The 21,104-nt window shown below is 46.6% G+C and overlaps 2 protein-coding genes across 7 annotated transcripts; one reads left to right on the forward strand and one right to left on the reverse strand.

Moving 5' to 3' along the window:
* Positions 1–9: 9 nt before the first annotated feature.
* zbtb48 (zinc finger and BTB domain containing 48) lies at positions 10–7,281 on the reverse strand. 4 transcript variants are annotated; one of them, XM_023834940.2, is made up of 11 exons: positions 7,112–7,281; positions 5,796–6,526; positions 5,162–5,430; positions 4,564–4,672; positions 3,783–3,875; positions 3,525–3,611; positions 2,980–3,134; positions 2,414–2,550; positions 1,140–1,304; positions 617–705; positions 10–525 (listed from the first exon to the last, which is right to left on the reverse strand). In XM_023834940.2, the coding sequence occupies exons 2-11, from the start codon at positions 6,510–6,512 to the stop codon at positions 184–186; spliced, it is 2,163 nt and encodes a 720-aa protein (XP_023690708.1). In that variant the 5' UTR covers positions 6,513–6,526; positions 7,112–7,281; the 3' UTR covers positions 10–183. The 4 variants fall into 4 exon arrangements, with proteins under 4 accessions (XP_023690708.1, XP_023690705.1, XP_023690706.1 ...); XM_023834937.2 differs by having other exon boundaries at positions 4,561–4,672; XM_023834938.2 differs by lacking the exon at positions 7,112–7,281 and adding an exon at positions 6,623–6,957 and having other exon boundaries at positions 4,561–4,672.
* A 470-nt stretch (positions 7,282–7,751) lies between these two features.
* On the forward strand, positions 7,752–19,341 carry nol9 (nucleolar protein 9). 3 transcript variants are annotated; one of them, XM_023834934.2, is made up of 13 exons: positions 7,752–8,156; positions 9,161–9,726; positions 10,469–10,688; positions 12,336–12,466; positions 13,466–13,607; positions 14,219–14,315; positions 14,422–14,519; positions 14,829–14,990; positions 15,072–15,324; positions 16,062–16,176; positions 16,496–16,670; positions 17,222–17,355; positions 17,854–19,341. In XM_023834934.2, the coding sequence occupies exons 2-13, from the start codon at positions 9,202–9,204 to the stop codon at positions 17,977–17,979; spliced, it is 2,178 nt and encodes a 725-aa protein (XP_023690702.2). In that variant the 5' UTR covers positions 7,752–8,156; positions 9,161–9,201; the 3' UTR covers positions 17,980–19,341. The 3 variants fall into 3 exon arrangements, with proteins under 3 accessions (XP_023690702.2, XP_023690703.2, XP_023690704.2); XM_023834935.2 differs by having other exon boundaries at positions 9,165–9,726; XM_023834936.2 differs by having other exon boundaries at positions 9,189–9,726.
* The last annotated feature ends 1,763 nt before the right edge of the window (positions 19,342–21,104 follow it).

Consider the following 21,104-nt stretch of genomic DNA (forward strand, 5'->3'; position numbering starts at 1 on the left):
TAGACACTCTCACTGCACACTGTCCTTTATTATCACAACTGCCAGTATTATACATAAAAGGACCAAACGTGGCAACCAGTTATTTAAAAACGGCAACAAATTTTTTTTTCGTTTTTTCCCCTTTTTTTTTTGCAAAGTTCTGCCCCATGTGATGCCCCAGTGACACCAGCAGATGGTCCGTCCTCAGCCCTTATCTCCAGTCCCATCATCGGGTAGCTCCACCGCAGGATGGATGGGGTAGGTTCCGCCCACCAGCAGGGTCTGCTCCATGACGTCGGCCACGTTGAAAGACTCCCCTTCCTCCACGGGTCCCGTCCCCTGGCTGGCCACCACCTCCTCCACCACGATGGTGTCGGGCTGGATCATGACGCTGATGATGTCGCCCGTCGGCGGGCTGTCCCCGTCGGGCGGCAGCAAGGCCACGGTCGCCTTCTCGTCGTCCACCACAACGTTGCGCAGTCGCCTCTGCCGTGGGTTGTAGTTCTCCACGCGGTTGTGGATCTGGGAGTGCCGTCGCAGGTGGGCCTATATGGATAAGAGGAGGAGGCAGCTGTGGGTAAAGAAGACCCTTTGTTGCTGCATATCCAGTAGGTGGCACCCTAACAAGCTTTCATACCTGTCTGGTGAACTTGTAGCCGCACTCCGTGCACTCAAACTTCCGCATGCCTTTGTGGCGTCGCACGTGGACCCGTAGCTGCTCGATGGCTTAGGAAAGATGCAAAGGCAGGAAGTTAGATCTGGGTTTGTCCAGGTTACCATCAGCCCTGATTAAAAATCGTCATCCTAGGGAAATACATAAATTGTTACCCCTCGATTGCAAGTCAGATGAATGAATAAAATAAAAATGCAGGCTTGAGTGCATCTGGATTTGCCACTATAAACAGCTTTTGATATTATCTATCCATCCATCCTAAAAAACAATTATGAACCTACCATTTAATTCATTACGAGTAAAAAAAAAATGCTGAATTTGGACCACCAAAAAGAAATTAGATAAAACATCCTTTAGCAGAATTTCCAAGATTTCCAAATTTGATAGGCCTAATAAGCATAAATAATAGGAGTTCATTGTGGTGAAACACACACCGAACCGGCCGGGTGACTGGAGATGCCCCTTGGCGGAGTGGCGGCCTGCTCACCCTTGAAGGTCTTGGTGCAGATGTGACAGTAGTGCGGCCTGCCCTCCTGGTGCTTGCTCGCCACGTGACGGAGCAGCGGGCCCTTCTCCGTGAAGCGCTGCTCACAGAACTCACAGTGGAAGGGCCTCTCGCCCGTGTGGGTGCGGTGGTGCTTGTCCAGGCTGGCTGCAGGGGAAAGGACACGGACACACACACACACACACACACACACACAAACACACAAACGCACATGATAAATCTAACCATGCAGGAGGGCGGCACACCTTGTTTAAAACCTGGGTGCAGGGACATGGGAGTATAGTATCCTGTTCCACACAGGCGTCTGTTTATACAGGGAACACTGTGCAGGTTCAGTCACATTTGGCACACATTCCACCTCAGGACTTGCCCTCCACCCCCTGAGAAAACATTCTAGGCAAACTAGACACTGATGATAAATATTTGTTTTTTTTTTTCTTTTTAAAGCCACAGATCACGACAGTGAGGCAGTAAGGTCGTGTCAGTGTAATATGTGCTGGGAGTAAGATTCCAAATAACCCAAAATTCATGTGCAGTTCATATTCTGACCATGGTGTGGCGCCAGTACAATTCCCTCAAATAACACACACACACACAACACACAAGTAAACAGAACAGATGGCAGGTACGAGTCAAGATTTTTCCCCTAGTGCTGCTCAAGAACCCCCAAAAACCTTCAAAGTATTGGAGCGCTTTCAAAACATTGGCAGCGATGATGTGCAAAAACCAAATATTCGAGAGGGAGAGAGAATTTTTTTTTTTTTTTTTAAGTCAGCTAAAAATTTGCACAGGTACAGTCATGCAACACGTAACAATGTTTTGGTCAACGACCAATCCATAAAATTATGAAGCTGAAAAATTTCTATCACCTAGTGACGTTGTAGCCCAACACTTTACTCAAGTGTTTGTGGTAATGCTGGTGTAAACAAACCTAATGCTCTGCCAGTTGTATAAAAGTATAGCACATACAATTATGTACAGCACATAATACTTGGTTTATGCATTTACTTTACTCATTATTTTATAGTGTACTTTTTACTTTAAAATGTTAACTGTAGCCTTGGTGTATGGCAGGCTATACAATCTATGTATAAGTACCTTCCACAATGTTTACACAGTGACGAAATTGCTTAACAATGCATTTCTCCAGAATGTATCCCTGTTGTTAAGTGACACATGACCGCAGTCGATAGTCATAGCTCTAGTCCAGACAGTTGACTCTTGGCAAGAGAGTGAGATGCATGAGATGTAGTCACCCTGTGTACGGAATGTCTTCCCGCAGAGATGGCACTGGAAGGGCTTCTCCCCAGTGTGTGTCCGCAGATGCATGTTCAGGTTGGCCTTCTGGGTGAATGCGTGGTTGCAGAACTCGCACACAAATGGCCGCTCGTTCCTGCAGGGTGATAAAATGCATTGTGGCGCTGTATCTGTTCCCCAAGCCGCATCTCCGCTCCCAGGAACACTCTATGGGCTAGAGGAGCACCTCCCAGGAACACTCTATGGGCTAGAGGAGCACCTCCCAGGAACACTCTATGGGCTACAGGAGCACCTCCCAGGAACACTCTATGGGCAAGAGGAGCACCTCCCAGGAACACTCTATGGGCTAGAGGAGCACCTCCCAGGAACACTCTATGGGCAAGAGGAGCACCTCCCAGGAACACTCTATGGGCTAGAGGAGCACCTCCCAGGAACACTCTATGGGCTAGAGGAGCACCTCCCAGGAACACTCTATGGGCTAGAGGAGCACCTCCCAGGAACACTCTATGGGCTAGAGGAGCTCCTCCCCAGATCCCCTCCGGCCTGCCGCTCGCCCCGGACCTACCTGTGGATGGCCTTAATGTGCATCTGCAGACCGTTGCGGCTGGAGGCCCGGTGGCCGCACTCCTCGCACACGAACAGCTTCTCGCCCCGATGCTTGGAGGCCTCATGCAGACGCAGCTCCGTGCGCGACAGGAAGCACTTGGGGCACAGCGAGCACTGTGGGAATCAACCATTCAAAAGATTTACAAGTACATTGAAATACTTGCCTATGTACCTCCCTACAGACATTAACAATAACAATAAATCGCAAATATCAGAATATTGAGGACAAGTAATATATAATATGCATGCAGTATACAGTACATGAGCTGTCACGATTACTCGATTAAACTTGATTACATTTTCCTACTTGAATACTCAGCAATATGGCGGAAGGAAGACTGTGCAGAGCAGATATGAGTCCGAATAGAGCGACAACAGTGGGCAACTCTATATAAAAATAAACTGAATTTAAACTATTATAATTGTACAGGGTCACATAAGAGGAAATTACACAAACTCTATTACACAAACATTAGAATGAAAACTGCAGACAGCACTGCTCACCGCATGGGGTTTGGGGGCCCCATGGACTTTGATCAGGTGAATCTTCAGGTCTTTCTTCTGCATAAACTGCTCTGGGCATGATGAACACTGACAAAGGAATGGGCACACAAGCATCATCGGTGATGTTTCTGAAGCCAAATAATAATAAAAAAAAAGAGGTGTGCCTCATAACATTTTTCTAGGGACAGGACCTCAAGCTAAACATCTGCCTGTTGGCACATGGAGATGGGGGTGGAGGTGTCCACAAGCGGCGCTCACCTTGTTGGGCATCTCTCCCGTGTGGGTGACCGTGTGAAGCCGTAACTCCAGGCGGCGCTGGAAGGTCATGGGGCACATGGAGCATGAGAACACCTGACATCATCAAAGAAGATGTGACGAAAAAAAAACACATAACAATCAGTAGGGGTGTATACAGGGGCGGGGTCACAGGGGTACTAGTCCCAGCTGAAAGCTGATTGGCTCCCAGAGTTCAAACCTCCCCTGTCACCAGTTCAAAGCATATCATTGGTTAGTGATAAGGTTCACTCCGCTGTAAGAATTATGGTGCCTTTAATGCCCCCCCCCCACCTTAAAAAATATCCTTGAATGCTCCTGACAATTGACAAGAAAACCAGCTACCTGGAAATTTAGGAATCGACACGCATCTGTCTCTGCCTCTCATGCATCTCTGCCTCTCATGCATCTCTGCCTCTCATGCATCTCTGCCTCTGCCTCTCATCCATCTCTGCCTCTGCCTCTCATCCATCTCTGTCTCTGCCTCTCATCCATCTCTGTCTCTTTCTCTCATGCATCACTGTCTCTCATGCATCTCTGCCTCTCATGCATCTCTGCCTCTCATGCATCTCTGCCTCTCATGCATCTCTGCCTCTCATGCATCTCTGCCTCTCATGCATCTCTGCCTCTCATGCATCTCTGCCTCTCATGCTTCTCTGCCTCTGCCTCTCATGATTCTGCGTTATCTTGCTCGTTCACTAAACTGTTATTTAAACCCAGAGGGGGGCAGCAGCATCCTATCCAGAAGTCAGCACAAGCTCACCACCTCCGTCCGTCTCAGGCAGTTCCGGGCCTCGTGCTCCAGCAGATTCTCCTTCCTGTAGTAACACTTCCCACACTTGGAGCACTCAAAGGGCTTCTCCCCGGTATGGCGTCTGAGTGACATGGAGGGTGAGGAACAGTCAGGCGTAACACAAGGGCCACCAGGGTCAGCTGCTCGTTACCTACATTGTGATCTTATCAGTTTGCTTTTGCATTAACAGGCAGTTGTATGACAGCTACTACCTGTGTTCAAATTGAGGACAATCTGGGGGACCTCCATAAGAAAATATTCATCTGGGAGCGGGGGGGGGGGGGGGTCCCTTAAAATGGTCATCTTACAGGATTCAATGCTCCCCACCCCAGGTCGACAATTTTTGCCCGTCAAGGAACCCCTACAACATATCTGACTCAATTCAAACACCACTATCACCTAAACATATTTAAACACTAAACCAAAAACCTCTAAGTTTTATTCCTTTATGAAATAAACATATTTACACTACCTTCTGTCTGTTGGTTTCTAAATGCCGTACATAAGACCTCATGCATTAACAGGAGAGCTTTACATGGCAACAAGGAACCGATTCGGCTTAGATGCTCACCGGTTGTGCACTTTGAGGTAGTACTTGCTAAAGAAGGTCTTTTGGCAAGTGGGACACTGAACAGACCCCCGTTTGGGGTCCCCCCCAGCCTGCTCGCCATTCTCCTTGCTGATGGCCTTTCTCCGGCGCCTGCGCTTCACCTGCTGGGGGGCCGGGCCCATGCCGGCCAACGAATGGGGCATGTACTCGTCATCAGTGTCCTCCTGCCCATCCACCTCGCCACAGTCTTCATCCTCCATGTCGTTGGATGGCTGCTCCTTCTGATACACCTGGCAATGGCAGGAAAACCGGCAAGCACATGTCAGGCATCTATTTGGCAGATGCTTTTATCCAAAGCGAAGTAAATCTGAGAAATCAGGGTCAGACAGTCCCTGCAGCAATTGGGGGTCAAGCAGCAGTGAAGTCCCTCTATCCGCCGTGCATAATATCATCCTCACTAGTCATGCTGAAACAAAAGCATCTGCCAAATAGATAAATGCAAACAAAAGAGAAAGTTTCACTGGCTCCCGACTTAAAGTTTGAAGGGAATACCGATATATTTTGTACATGAAAAAATGATGCCTTAACTGCTTAATCTAACATACAGACAGTGTTTTGGCTTGATCACAATATACAAATATATGTATTTAGTTACTTCGGATTCATTCACAGGCTGTTCAAAGTTCTGGTCACTTGCTTCAGCACCATCCGGCCCCCTCTCCACGGACATCGGCTCCCTCATTCGGGTATCTGGGGGGGTGGGACTTTCCCGGAGTAAGCGAATGGGGCCCTTGACCCTGCGACCGGAGCGTGTTGTAGTTGTGACAGTCAGTTGCTTAGGCACAGAGTTGCACACTTTTGGCCTAGATTTGGATTTTAGCCTGGGCCTAGGGTTCCCCCTAATGGGGACGTCAGGCTTGGAGGTGTCCTTGGGAGAAGCGCCATGGGAGTGTTCCTCATCACCACCACCCTTCCCGTCTTTCGGACCTTGGGGTCCTTTCAGGCATGTCATGTTACTGGCAAACTCCTGACATATCCTCAAGGCATCTTGTATAGACAGGCCCACTGCAGCGCATTGAACTTTTTCAAGGTTGGCAGAGTCCAGTTCGAGCTTTCCCGTGTACACAAAATCCAGGAGCAGCTCCAGGCCCTCTGTGGAGCAGTCGTCCGGCAGACAGTACTCCATGTGTGACGTGGAGGTTGGGCAGGCGCTCTGGAAGATCTCACTGAAACAAGCCAAAACGTTGCGATGCACCTTGTAGCACTTGCCACTGCCAGTGCTGAGAATAGCGTCGCAGAACCTGCCCAGCGCCCTCTGCTGGTTGAGGGAGGACAGCAAACGCTCCGCATGGGTGTTCTCCAGAGGAGCCATCTGGCCCTTGAGAACTGTAAGAGGGCAGAAGGGAAAGTAATCAACACCACCGTTAGTTGTCACTCCTGAGTAGACGCACGTTATAATTAAAACAATTCAGCAAAGCTTACCCCACGACGTAGTGCAATATTTTCATTTTATTAATAGTAAGCTGCGTCGTTGCGATCGCTTCTTATGACCAGTTATATTTTAGAGGATAATTGCAGTTTTAAACAGGTGTTCGACACCAAAGTAGTTCTACGGGTAATATAACCGCTCTGTCAAACAGGGTTCGTGCAATAAGTGACAGAACACCAAGACAGCACACGCCATCGTTGGCTCAGAAGTTACATTTAATTATTAAAAAATAAATATGTTATCATCCGCATCTGTTACGCGTATGCACGGTTGGATTTGTGAGATATGCGTGAGGGAGGAGGGAATCGTAATGTTGCAGACGGAAAATAAATCACGTGAATTGTTCATCTAAAATAAAATATAACTAGCTGGGTACTTGTGGCTATCCCTCCCTCGACGTTTGCAACGAGATGTATGTTTTTAAAGACGCTCCCTTAGCCTTCATTTCAGGGGATGAAACAACAACTGATATATACACTTACCTTATTTTGGCCGGTATAAATAGGAATCGTTTTTTTTAGCTTGTTAGCTGTCAGGTTTTGTAAAACAAAATACATTTAATTCTTCTCTAGATATCATGAATTATTTTTTTCAGCTAAAAAGGAAGCCATATTGGAGCGGAGACCGGATATGACGTCGTCGGACGGTAAATTGAAGTGCTGGTCTGGAGCTGGCTGAAAAAAAGATATGTCGGGCAGTGTGGAATTCATTGCTGACATTATGTCGAACATTAAGCACTTAATACCAAATTCTATGCAACATATCAGCACTGATCTAAGATTCTCAGAGCAGCTTTCATATTTTGCACATGGTAAAAACCAAAAGTGCGCTGCAGTTTGAAAGTATTTTCCACGTAAGCATCAAATGTGGAAAGATTACAAGGGCTATTGTGTGTCCAAATTTGGCCGACAGATTGATTTCAGCGTTATGCTCTTCAGCAAGACCTTTAACTGCAACAGTAACTGGCTGCCCCTGCTTTCTCAGTCGTACGTCGTTTCATTTGAGAGTGTCTGGTAAATAAATGTAAGACGTTTCTTGCGCTTATTTAACATCCTGATCGCCGAGGGTGTTGTAGATACTGCTGCCATCCACTAGGGGTGCTCATGCAGAAAATCGCAAGGAAACAAAAACTTCGGGGAGGTTATTCACTGTCCATCATTTTTTCACGCGAGCGACGCTTAGGAACGACGTTGTTCCGATTCGTATTTTAAACGGGGTTCGGTCTAGTGTTTAAATCGGCAGTTAATTTCCTAGGCATTTATGTATTTGTGATACTGTCGCAGGTGAACTTCGGGGAAGTGCATTTTGTGTGTAAATATACAGGTCGCTGGGCTGAATGACAGTGCTGGTTGGCCAAACGAGCCGTGTAGCGCGGCGGCGGCGCCTGTGTTACACATGGACCGAGGCGACACCGCGTTTGCTCCTCTAGCTGCTTTACAAGTTACCCTATCCTTATAGACGGCATACTGATACAAGAGAAACCATAAATGCTGGCTACAAGACGTTTCCGTTTTATCGATTAAGGAGGTAAGATGTTTATGATTAATAAAGAAACTATTAACGGGGCAACTAAGGTTCAGTAAATCACAATAGCATGCAAGCTAGCAGTCGAGAGAGGTATTAAAAGTTGGTGCAGCCTTAAGAATTTACTCGCAGCAGCCCTACTTTTCTGTTCTAATTTATGCATTGGCCTTTAAATTTGGTTGGTGCCAGCCGCTGATGTAGTATTACAAATTATATTGTTTCTCACAGTTTCCTTAATAACGTTGAAGTTAATGTTAAAAGCTTGTATTTAGAGACGTCCCAGCATGTCACATTGGAAAATTAACACATACGTTGTGTGCTCATTATCCATGGATCGCCATGTTTTTACTAGGGTCGTACGCATTATGGGTATGCATTTTTTTCTTATTTGGCTTCAACGCATAATCTAGGTTTATGTTCACAGTCCCTTCGTCTTAAGTGTCAGAACATTCTGATTCATAAGTTTATTTTCCTGCCCTTTACCGTATTCTTTTATCCCAAACCTGTTCAGATGGTATTTTTATTTGTCTATGCGTAGCAATAACACCTGTCAGTCAAATTATACTCTTTGATTAATGTACCAAAACCATTTAACAAGCGTGTCTGATTTAAATTATTGCAACCAAAAAACAAATGATTGCCCAGTTTTCCGTCAGCATCCGTTAATTTATTACCGCATATGGTTATAAAGAGTATAAAGGTGATGTAGAGAAGATTGTCCTTCCTTTGGTTAATGCAACAAAGCCCCAAAGACTCTGCTCAGGAAATGGGTACTTAATCTTATCTGACCGCTTCATGAATCCTGAAATATTGGGTCAGATGACAGTTTGGTCACAGTACTGGTCAGTTGTCATAATCAATGACACCGCCTTGCTTGTGTATCAGCATGAGACCCTCAAAAAATAAATTTACTTTAATATATGGCTGTACGGTGCTTTGCGAAAAGGACTGGGGGAATTGTGTGAGTGACATGGCTCCTTTATTACTTGCCTCTGGTTTGTTTTTAGTTAGAATTTCAGCTTGTTCCTTGGACAGCAGCAGGCAAGACATGAAAGTGCCGAACAGCAGCATGAAGGTCTGGAGGAGGCATTCAGGTGAAGCGCGGAGGACCAAGAAGAAGAAGAAGCATCTGTCCAACCACCGAGCCACGCTGCCGTGCATGCACCCCCAGAGCGTCAGCCCCGATTCCACTCTGGCTCAAAAGTACCATCAGCTGGCTGCCAAGGGGCACACTACCCTTAAGAGACTGAAAAACAGTGCCAAGCCAGTCAACTCTGCCCACAGGCACGGGTCTCCCCCGGAGACCAATGAGAAGCCTAGGGGTGGAGTCGCCTCCCTCTGCCACACCAATGGGAGCATGGAGGCTGACCCCCAGATGGATGAGTACTTGGAGGATGAGGAGGATTGGCGCTCCCTCGCTCAGTCATTGCTGCATAATGGTGCAGATGGGTCTGCCGGCAGCAGGAGTCCACCGGCTGCTCAGCCTGACGGCCCGGAGGAGGATGCCGTCCAGTTACACGCTGAGCTGGACCAGGGCCGCAGTCGGGCTGTGCTGGTCTTGCACCAAGGGCAGGTACCTAAGCTGCTTACACCCCGTCCTTCTTAGCAGTAGGTCCCGGCCGGTTAAAAACTGAAAATTGGCCCAGGTCAGAATATTTCATTTTGATAACAGAAAAATGGCTATCGAGGTAGTGCCCTACTTTCATTTCCAGTCTAGAGTTTTGCTGTGGCCAATCAGCAAACGCTTAAACTTTTTTTGGGGGTGAGGGGGAGTCTGTGGTACGGCTGGGCGATATCACATGGATATTATATGGCGCATTTATGAGATAATTGTGGGTGAATTTGTTCGATGTGTTTTGTCGAACAGTCGAAAAATTATATATGACAAGGCATAGTTTGGTGAAATCATACAGCATAGATTTTGCCTATAAGTCTCATGTTGTGTTTGTCTGCACCTTTGTTGCATGGAGGTTCTGTCATTTTTAGCTTCTTGATCTGAAAAACAGGCTAAACAATTCTTGCAAGGTGATGATCCTGTCGATCTGGCCCCTTCAAATCTGGTCCCTGATTTCAAATCCAGGCCTTGTTTTCAGTCCTCCCAGATAATTAGTTTAATAATTACTGATTCTGATTGGCCACAGAGACTTCACACCTGGCTCCCAGGTCCAGGAAGGTTGGAATCAGCAGTGCTCAGACCACGTGGACCGTGATTTAAATAGCCCTGCTGTTGGTTCTGCTTGGTTTCTTTTGCAGCAATGGAAAAATGGAGCTTTGAGTCTTGCCTGATGAATCGCAAACCTCTCTCTCCTGACCAGAGCTTGACGTTCCGAGGGAGGAGCCTACTGACGTGCCTGTACGGGAGGGTGGAGGTCCTGGGCTTCACCATTGAAGAGGGTCAGCAGCCCTACCCCGTTTTCTCTCCACCCACAAATTGCCCTCTTACCATCACTGCTGTTGGAAACTCCACTGCCTCTAAGACCAAGAAAGAGCGCAGATTGGAGGCTAAAGGCATCATCCGCAAGTACCTGCCATCAGGTAAAGGCTGGCTTTTATGTAAAGCCCACCACCGCCCCAATCTCTTGTTGTGCTTTATTGGCCTAGTGGTACGATTTATGCTTAGGGTGTGAGAGGTCCCAGGTTCAAATCACTGCTAAGCCCTAGTACTTTTTTTGGGGGTGAGGGGGGGTCTGTGGTACGGCTGGGCGATATCGCATGGATATTATATGGCGTATGCGCAATAATAGCCAGGGCTTCAGATCAAAGGCGAAGCATTTGGCTGGACACCAGCTTTTCGATAGTATATGAGCATTTATTTATGCTCAATATTTGGTAAACGGCTAAAATATTAATGAGATGCGTTTTGTGACACCAAAAACTTAGTAATCTTTATTAAATTTGGTTAGCGGAGCACTCCACATCATGCTATTTTGGTATACTATGTGTGGTGTGTACTATGTGTGGTATACTTTAGTGCGATTTGCACTGAAGTGTCAGTAAAGAAAGGAACAGCTCAGTAGCCGCGATCTCTTTTTAAAAGAGGAGATCTTGCAGATGAACAAGGTAAAAAGATGTTGGTTGTGTGGTGGTACTTCTCGCAGTTTAAAGTCTGACATGTTTATTAAACATAAGGATATGCCGAATTTCTGGGGCGTCAGAAGCATTTTGAATGTGGGGGGGGTGCACACTGGCATAAAACTAATATTTTATGTTAAATGGGGGGGGGTCCAAACGAATAATTATGAAATGTGAGGGGACACGTCCCCCTCAGATTTAATGGCGGCTACGCCCATGTCGAATTTACTAACTTTTGGGTGTCATAAAATGCGTCATTAATATTTTAGTCATACTATTAATCTGCTTAACAAATTGTGGGCGTAAATAAATGTCTATATAGTAATGTCTGTCGTCCGGCCAAATGTTTTGCCTGTCATCTGAATCCCTGGTGATTATTGTATCGATATGATATGGCCGGCCCTAGTCTGTGGCTTAGTGGATTAGGACAGCGTGCCTGTGACTGGAAGGTTGCGGGATCACATCCCAGGCTCCACAGAGTGATTTCAGTGTTGGGTGCTAGAGCAAGGTTCTTCCCCCCCCTAATTGTTCCAGCCAATAGCTGAACCTGCTTTTTTTTTTTTTGTTTTTTTTTGTTTTTTTTTTAAGTGCGTCTGTTTGGGTAAAATCATCTGCTGAATAAATTAAATGTAATGTCATCCTTTGAATAAAAGTAGTCCAGTTTTGGCATAGAACGGTGGCCATTCACTAATATTTGCAGATGCTATCTCCATTTAAGTTGTATCAGTTCCTAGTTTCATATCTTCGGTGAAAATGTAGTTGTGTCCAAAAATAAGTTTGTAGAAGGAACCATAATACAAACAAAAAATCCTTCATTATCAATTAATTTAATGAGAATAGGCAATGCATATACAACTTAAGGGGGCGGAGTCCACAATAATCTGAATAGAGAATTTCTGTGTCCACAATGTAAAAATTAAATAATATTGTATTGAAGGTTGAGTAGTTGGCTTCTGACAAAATTCAATATGTACTGTATAAGTATGCGATTTTGGATGCATCCCTAATCATCTACTGCACATAGCTAGTGTGCTGTCCTACAGATGCATTGTGGGATGTGTGAGAGTCCTGCAACCCTGAAGTGGATTGTTCCACTTAATTTTCATATAGAATCACGTAAGAGGCTGCAGAGCCAGGTGGATTCTGAGTCCTGCGTGGTCCTGCTCGAGCCCCTGGATACCCCCCTGACCCGATTTCTTGCCAGTTTACCGGAGCACCGCGACCTGTTCGGGCTCAGTTCGGTGAGTGGGGTTCCACATTCTGCTTCTGGCTTCCCCTCAAAAAAGTTTTTCTGTTATTGTTATTGTAATGTGTGCACTGATGTTGCCATAGACATGCTACAATGTTACCTCAGTACTCAAACTCATTAGAACTCGAATTCCTTAAAAGTTGAACCAACCAATTCGAGAAAAAATGACCTAGAACTCAATCTGAATGTCAGGAATCGAACCGTGAACGCCGACCTAAGATAACTTGTACGCCCGGGGAAATGAGTCACGTGGCACGTCTCTCAGTGGAAACAAAGGGTAACACTTCAGTCTCGCATTCACTGTGATAGCATCGTGCATGTTTACACTAGCTGAATACGTATATTTAGACAGTAAAAATGCATTTAGACAATGATAGACAGTAACAGTAATTATTAAAAATAAAGATTTCTTATCGATTATTTTACTATCATTAATAATAAACCATTAATACATTTAAGTATAATATTTTCAGGCCAAGCGGGAACGGAACAGATACAAAGGTGTAGATGTCAGGGTATCGGGGAATACAGGGTTTAATTACAAGTAAGGCAGGCAAAACGCAGACGGACAATACAATGACCGGACTGGGGAAACAAACTGAAACGCAGATGAAATACAGAGGACTAATGACAACAACCAGAAACAGCTGATCATACGGGGATTCCACACGGGGTTAACGAGGGGGCGTGGCACACGGAAGGAGCGGACGATCGGGGCAGGACTTCACAAATTATTGTTTTGGTAAATGTGCTTAGATGTGTTTAGTACAGTATATGCTCTTGATTTATCCTGTTTATTTTGTTTTAAATGCTAAAAAAAACATATTTAGGTGTAATTTTTGGGGAGCCGGGAACCATTTAATTGGTTTTCCATTATTTCTTATGGGGAAAATTCGGTCAGAACTCAAACTTTTTAGGATTGGAACCCAAGTTCTGAACGGACTAAGTTCAAGTTCTGAGGTACCACTGTATTCTGCGATTGCTTTGACAGAAGGAGATTGTGGAACAGTGCTCCATTTTGGACTCTCCTCTCTCTGGTGTTGGCTTGATCCCACTACGAGGCAGTGAGCATGGCCTGATGACATCACAGAGCTACAGGAATGCCATGAAGACTCTGGTCAATGCTTGTGCAGGTAGGCTGGGACCTACAACGACCATTGAATGCTTACGTTGACCTTGAGACTAAATCCTCCAAGCTTAACAGGATATGCTGTGCAAGTCATGTACCCTAATCTGTGCTTATTCTTCCTTTGATCTGCACAGATGAATGATCTTGCAAGAAACCAAAGGGTGTGACATTGTAGGACTCATGCTTTTACATTTGCATTTTATCCTCTAACCTAGTGCATCTATTAGTGTTTTTATCAGGTGATAAATGTCAGTCTCTGCAAGTAAAGCAAGTAAAAGCTCTTTTAGTTTGAAAATGTCACTGGGCTGTTTATTTCACAATAGCCGTATTCCTTGTCTTTTTTCCATCAATTTGACACATATTTCAATTGTTTTTTCTTGTATTGACTTGTTTAAACCGATACATTTATCTCTCAAAAACACAAGTTTTATTCTTGGCATGTTAGATAAGCAAATTTTTACTTTTCATTTTGATCTCTCTCAATGGAAGAAAAATGTCAATAAAAAATTTAAATAAGTCAAATATAGTAGCAGTTTCTATGTATGCTAAATGCTATACTTGAATAATTGGTGAAGAATAGAGAGTGATGATCTTCAATGTGCTCTCTCCCTACAGAGGAACCTGATGGCTGTCCTGTCATTCTGATCTGTGGGGCTAAGAACACAGGGAAATCCACCTTCAACCGCCACCTCATCAACACGCTGCTGAACCAGTAAGCGGACTTTTTGGTTGCATCAGTCCATAACCTCAGAGCGTTGATGCAATGCTGATTTATCATTGAATCTCCTTCTTATGGCATATCCCTGTGCCACCCACAGCACGGCCAGCGTGGACTACCTGGAATGTGACCTGGGTCAGACTGAGTTCACACCCCCTGGTTGCCTGTCTTTGTCTTCAATCAGTGAGCCGCTGCTTGGTATGTTCCCTCCCCAAGGTCATAGGTTATGGTGGGGTCATAATGGCTGGAGAATCTTGTTTTAATTAGGCTCAATGCTAGTTTGTCACGTCTTCTTGGTTGTTAACCGCATAAAAATTGGACTGTGTGTAACACAGCACCACTGGTTGTCAACCCACAATATTTGTACCCACAATCCTTTGCAGAAGTTGAGGTTATTTTATTTGACTCTGCTTTCTTTGCTTCATTGTGTAGGTGATACATGTCACTCTTGGTTCTCCTCATGTCTGACGGTTATCCTGCTTGTCTGCTCTGTTACCCGCACTGCAGGAGCCCCTTTCACTCACCAGCGTTTGCCACAACACATGGTGTATTTCGGGGAGAGTTCGTGCGAGAGGGACCTGGACCGCTATCTTGACTCGCTCAAGTTCCTGTGGCGTCTGTACAGCCAAGAGACCCCTATAATCATCAACACCATGGGATGGGTCAAAGGTTAGCCAGCTCGCTGCGGCCTTCTTATGCCAGTTAGCAGAGAATCGGAAGGACCTCAGTGTCTTTGCTTCCTCCCTGCAGGTTTCGGCTTCCAGGTGTTGGTGGATCTGATTCGTCTGTTCAACGTCAGTCATGTGGTGCAGCTCAGCTATGGATATACCACCCAATGCCCCTCCCTCACTCCCGCCTTCCTCCAGTCTGCCCACGGCTGGCAGACCCGCCCTCCAGCTCAGCCTGCCCTTGGGCATGAGTTAGGGGAGCAGGAAACCCCGGAGGGTCACGTGCTTCTCACCGTCCAATCAGAATTTGAGGGTGCAGGCACCACAAGCAACATGTAAGGATTTGAATATTAGTGCTTCTCTGGATCTGATAGACATTGTATGCTGTTATCTGAACAAAAACAGCAAAAAATACACTAGTGGCTAAAATTGTGGAAACAGTTCCATTTGTTGGAGATTGCAGAACATTATTCCAGCTACTTATTTCATCATCCAATGCATGATATTTGGAACATTCTTTGATCGTTTATACACGTATTCATGCAGTAATTTTTGTGTAATGTGTAAGTTTAATGCCAAAAATGCTTTTGATCACTAGCATAGTCAAGTTGTGTAGCCAAGTTGGATTAAAAGCTAGTTGAGCGAATCAAATGCCTTCTTGCAGTTAACACCCAGTAACGTTTGAAAGTTCACTAGGTAGTGCTTACAATTGTCTTACTGAATTAATAAGCTTGTCTGCCCATGTGTTGTGCAACACAGAGTCAGAGCCCTGTAGTAATGAGCAGGATTTGTACTTTCATGGTCTAAGGCAGGGGTCTTATGGTCCTGGAGAGCTACCGCCCAGTAGGTTTCCTATCCTACCCGGCTTCTGATGAGCCACAGCTGTTCTCAGGTAAATACCAGGATCAGGTGCGGTTCATCAGAAGCCAAGTGGGACAGAAAACCTACTGGATAGTAGCTCTCCAGGACTGGAGTTGGAGACCCCTGGTCTAAGGCAAGACCAACTCAGATCGTCCCATGCGGATCCCTCCACACCCCCCGCCCCCTTTCAGAATGGTACATTCTATTTCAGGATGTACCACCGTAGCAATATCGTCCGTGACCTGGCGCTGCTCGCCTACTTTAGCCAGCTGCAGTCGCCTGACCCAGAGCCCATCCGACCCCTACACTGCTTTACTCCGTACCAGGTGAGGCGGCATCCAATCCCAAAACATAGGACGCCAGGGAAAGGATTAGTAATATTTATACAGGAAGTGCCCCCTGACTGGCTGATGAGTGAGGTGGCACGGGAAGGTTCATTGATATTCATAATGGAAATGTTACCTGATTGGCCAATGAGTAGAGTGGGGGGGGTCATTAATATTCCGGTGGTACCCGATTGACTGTTGTAGCACTTGCTGTATGAATATTAATGATCCTTCCCCTGCTGTCCAGCGTTTCACAAATTTGCCACCATCACGGCCTGATGCTTCCTCTGTGACCCCCCCCCCCCCCCCCCCCCCTCAGGTATCCATGTCAGCCGTGGCCATGCGAGTGACGCATTGTGAGGTGGCCCCCGCCCACGTGCTGTATGCTGCCAATGGCAGCCTGGTGGGCCTCTGCTGCCTGGAGGAGAAGGTGGGGGGCGCGGGGGGGCCTGTGCTGCTCTCTCAGACCCCCATCTGCAAGTGTATTGGCTTTGGTATGTACCCCCCCCCCCCCTTTGTGAGTGACCATGTGAAGTCTGCATTTAACTGTATTCTGGCAAAACACTGTAACTGCATTTTTTTTTAATCAAAATTCAGTTATTAGAAAATTTGGGTCTCTTAGCCTCTCTTATCTCATGCCAGGATATTTTAGTTCAGCTTCACTCCAGTCTGGAGAAAAGTCATTTACCTCCATACTGCACATACGGGTGGACGGTTAGAAACCTCCAAAAGCCCCTTTTCTCAGTTTCTGCATTGGCATAGTTACTGTGTTTTGCCTTTATACTATAGCATCGTTATTTCCACACAATACAAAAAAAGAAGTTTGTTACGGAATCATTTTACACAGTGGTTTTTAGGTGGGTTTAATTCAGAATTCATGATTTATTTCACGTTCCAAAACCCAAGTAGTTCAGTGCCTTAGCAGGTTGTCTAGGAGTAACGGCCGTTTTGACGTCTTCCTAATCTAAATAAATGGTTGGGAATCATGAAGCGCACACACAGGTTCACCTCCCTCACACGGCCAGTCTCTTGCTGACTCACCCAGGTGTCCTGCGGGGGGTGGACATGGCCCGCGGACTGTACTTCCTGGTGACCCCCGTGGCGCCCCCTGTCCTGCGGCAGGTGAACTGTCTCCTGCTGGGGGGGATTATGCTGCCGCATACCCTTCTGAGGGTCCAGGTGAGGATCCGCTCCGTAAAGCTGCTTTTGTACAAATGAGAGGAGAGACATCTAGCGGCCGAACTGCAGCGAATCACAGGTCGTCGACTCGGCGCACTGGGGTACTGAGTCTTGTCTATTTGGGAAGTTTAAACTCCACCAATCTTAATGCGATGAGACGGGGCAAAGCTCTGCTTTCTGTGCTAGCCACTGTGGTTGGGGGTGTGCCCTATGAAAGTGCTGGGCTTTCGTCTTGATTGATGACAGTCTTCATGTGCGTGAGTTATTGCTTGTGTGGTTTGGTATGTGGGATTATGTGTTGCTGCCCTCGGGCAGGGCTGCCTCTCTCAACTGCATCTGAGTCAGTTTTATGACTCGTATGAGTGACTGAACCTGTTTGTGCATGTGCCGCCGTCTTCACCATCAGAATTGCCACATGTGTGTGTCTGTGGCTGCGTGCACACCTCCCGTCTCGGTTGTGGTTGTACGTGCGCCGATGTTCATCCGTCTCCGTTTCAGCCTGGAGTCCAGGGGGAGAAACCCTACATCACTACGGACTACAGCTTCGAGCTCAGCGGCGCGGGCAAGATGAAGGTCTTCAAGGGGCTGTTAAGACGGGAGTACATGGGAGGGGGTGCTCACTGACCCGGACGGGCAAGGCAGTGAGAAGTGGTGGGGGCTGGTCCAGAGACAGCAGAGGAGCCAGAATACCAGAACTTCTGTTTTTGAGAGCACGACCGATGGTCGGGAACAGTCATGAAAGTGATGTATCCACACGTACAGTAATCTAAAATTTCAAGTCATCGGTCGTGATGAGGATGAACTTGGGGGTAATGGCCTTCATTCTGGATCTGCTCGCTGACCGACTCACTGGACCTTCTGGTGGAGGCTGTTTTCACCTTTCATGACTTCAAGGTAGCATGACATGAATGACACTGTTGTTTTGTGCCCTGGTAGAATTGGATTCTGACCTGTTGTTTGGAAACAACATTCAACACACCCCACGTAATGAAAATGCAGTGGAAGCCTGAGTAGAAAGTGAGTGTGATGTCACTTCTCCTCCCCCCACTTCTGCTCAGGATGGTTATTGTCGATGTCAGCCCCCGAATTTGCATCTTTGCTGCTCATCTTGCCAAACTTATGAGTAATGGTTCTCTGACGTGAGCGTCCGTGTGGGTGGAGTGCACATTATCGCATTCATCATGTCACCAGTGCTCACTTTCTAAAGCCCTGTCAGATATACAAATTGATGGTCTACCCTTAGATTTGACTTTTCTTTTTCCATCACCTTCCTTCCAAATGTGGTGTTTTTTTTTTTGGCCCCCGCCTAGTGACCCCATGGTGACCCGCATCACCCGAGGGCGCCGTGTGCGAAGTCACAATGATCACTTTTTTCTTCCCATTTGAACTGAGTGCTCCGGTTGAGATTCGTCCACTGACGTTGCACCGCGCGTCGTGCAGGACGACCACCTCAGAGGTGGCTGTGAAAGCCATAGTTACCCGTTTCCTTCTGAAGCGCGCTCAAAGACATCCGAAGGCCTAGCAGGGAGGAACTGCATCGCAAGCAGCTATTTCCCGTGTGACCAGCCTGCACTGGACAAATTGCCTTCGTTTGTGATTCGGATCGTTGTGAAAACAGGCAGAGCTCTACAAACTCTCAAACGACTTTAGCGATGAGAGAAGTGTTTCTGGATGGTTCCCTGTCACCTGCTAACCGGCTTAACCCACTTGAGTACAGTAAAATAACCCACAAGGAGTGGGTTAACCACCAGTGCTTGGTAGTTCATGGTAATCACACTTCCTGAAGACTTGTTTCTCCTGTTGCTTAATTTTGTTTTTGAATGGCTCTTGACACTGGAGGGGGACTTTGTTACACAACCTGGATGACTCCAGACTTTGGCTGCCTGGACTTCCGTGTCAACATTTTTTTTGTCTCTCTTTTTATATACATGTATGACAGGAAAGGGGAGGGTTCTTGGTATAATAAAGCATTTTCCTTGTTCAGTTTCAGGTTGTTTTATAAGTGGGTATTCATTTTAAGGAGGAATAAGATGCAAGATTAAATACTGTCACGCATGAGTGGTACTGGTGTGGGTGGCATGGTGGCACAGTTGTTAGCAATGTCGCTTTACACCTCTGGGATCTGGGTTCGAGTCTCCACCATGGCTCCGTTTGTGTGTAGTTTGCATGTTCTCCCTGTGTCATTTTAAGGTTTCTTCCAGGTCTTGGATGTGTGAGTTTGCCCTGCGATGGTTTGGCTCCCCATCCTACGTTGTTCGCTGCCTTGCGCCAGTAGCGTTTGAGACTCCAGACCCCCCAGCAGCCCTCAATAGGACAAGCTTTAGAAAATGGATGGATGGAATGTACTAGAACACCAGCAGCGAAATGAAATTTGCTGCTAATTGAGTATTTCAAGGTTGGCATTATATCTTGGTGTTAATTATTCTAATGGTCTGGGGGTAGAAGCTTCTCCTCAGCCCCTCCATTCTGGTCATAAGGCTCTGGAGGTGCCTTCGTGGAACTGTTAATGACATGGGTGGTGAGTGTCTGCTGCTTGATGCCCTGGATCTACATCACATGCGTGTTTGACCTGGTGCCGCCCTGTCGCCCACTGTGGGGCTCTGAGATCCTCGGAGCTGCGGCCACCACACCAGGCAGTGACGCTCCCGGAAAGCACAGATCCTGCAGAAGCGCTATACGAGGTGTGTTTTTTTTTTTTGCAGCAGCATAGAGGAGCTTTTCAGTTTCCTCAGGTGATACAGTTGCCTAGTTTTCTGCACCAGGGTGGACATGTGGGTTGACCCTGTCTGGTCTGACGTACCTGTAGCTGCTGACCCTATCCACCAGATGTTTATTTCCTCTGCTGCTTCATGATCATCTCTTTGGTCTTATAGATTTTTAAGTCTAAGTTGTTAACCTGGCACAGAGACAGCTCCTATATTTTGTCCAGGTATGCTGTCGTCTCCGTGTTGGAGATCAGCCCTCCTATCACTGTGCTGTGTGTGACTGTGCAGTCAATGTGTGTACAGGAAGTAAAGCCAAGGGCTAAGCCCACAACCTTGCGGGGCTGTGGCACTAAGAAAGAGGGTATTGAGCCAACGACCCTCATCATCTGTGGTCCAACGAGTCAGGAAGTTCAGAACCCAGACACAGAAAGAGGTGTTCAGTTTTAGGTCCTTGAGCTGCGTGACCAGCCGAGGAGCGACTATGGTGATGAAGGCTATTCTGCGCTCGGTTGTTCTCGGTACAGGCACAAGCAGGGAGCCCTTGAAGCACATTGGGACGATGGAAGCTGATCTGATTTGATAATCCATAAGGATCATTACTGTGGCTCATTTCCGTTAATGCGTCCCGGTCAGGGTTATGGACGGTCTGCAGCCAATTCCATGCAGCACAGGGTAAGCAATGTTTCTCAACCGTGAACCCACTCTTGGGGACTCTGCAGTCCATTTTATTCCTCGCACCTCCCAGCACACCTGAACCAAACAATCAAGAACTCCAGATGCCTAGTACAGGTATGCTGGGAGCTGGGAGGGAGAAAAAATGTGGACACGTACACACATACTCAGTTGTAAACTGAACGATTTAAAGATATGTTAGCTTTCCAGCATGTGTTTGGCCTGTGGGAGGAATCTGGTGTAACTAGAGGTAACCTGCAGGACACAAGGGAGAAGAGATGAGATTCTAACCTCCAAACCCACAAGTGTGAGGTGACAGTGAGTCACTATCAGCGTGCAAATATCAATATCTGTATTTATGGAGGCTGACAC

This window comes from Paramormyrops kingsleyae, chromosome 6 (assembly GCF_048594095.1).
Source record: "Paramormyrops kingsleyae isolate MSU_618 chromosome 6, PKINGS_0.4, whole genome shotgun sequence".
Lineage (NCBI taxonomy): Eukaryota > Metazoa > Chordata > Actinopteri > Osteoglossiformes > Mormyridae > Paramormyrops > Paramormyrops kingsleyae.

Coding starts and splice junctions, on each gene's coding strand:
- zbtb48 (XM_023834937.2), bottom strand. CDS start 6,512: ATGGCTCCTCTGGAGAACACCCATGCGGAGCGTTTGCTGTCCTCCCTC. Junction 5,431..5,795: donor AGCCTGTGAATGAATCCGAA/GTAACTAAATAC, acceptor TGCCATTGCCAG/GTGTATCAGAAGGAGCAGCC. Junction 4,673..5,161: donor TACCTCAAAGTGCACAACCG/GTGAGCATCTAA, acceptor CATGTCACTCAG/ACGCCATACCGGGGAGAAGC.
- nol9 (XM_023834934.2), top strand. CDS start 9,202: ATGAAAGTGCCGAACAGCAGCATGAAGGTCTGGAGGAGGCATTCAGGT. Junction 16,671..17,221: donor CTGCAAGTGTATTGGCTTTG/GTATGTACCCCC, acceptor TGACTCACCCAG/GTGTCCTGCGGGGGGTGGAC. Junction 17,356..17,853: donor ATACCCTTCTGAGGGTCCAG/GTGAGGATCCGC, acceptor TCTCCGTTTCAG/CCTGGAGTCCAGGGGGAGAA.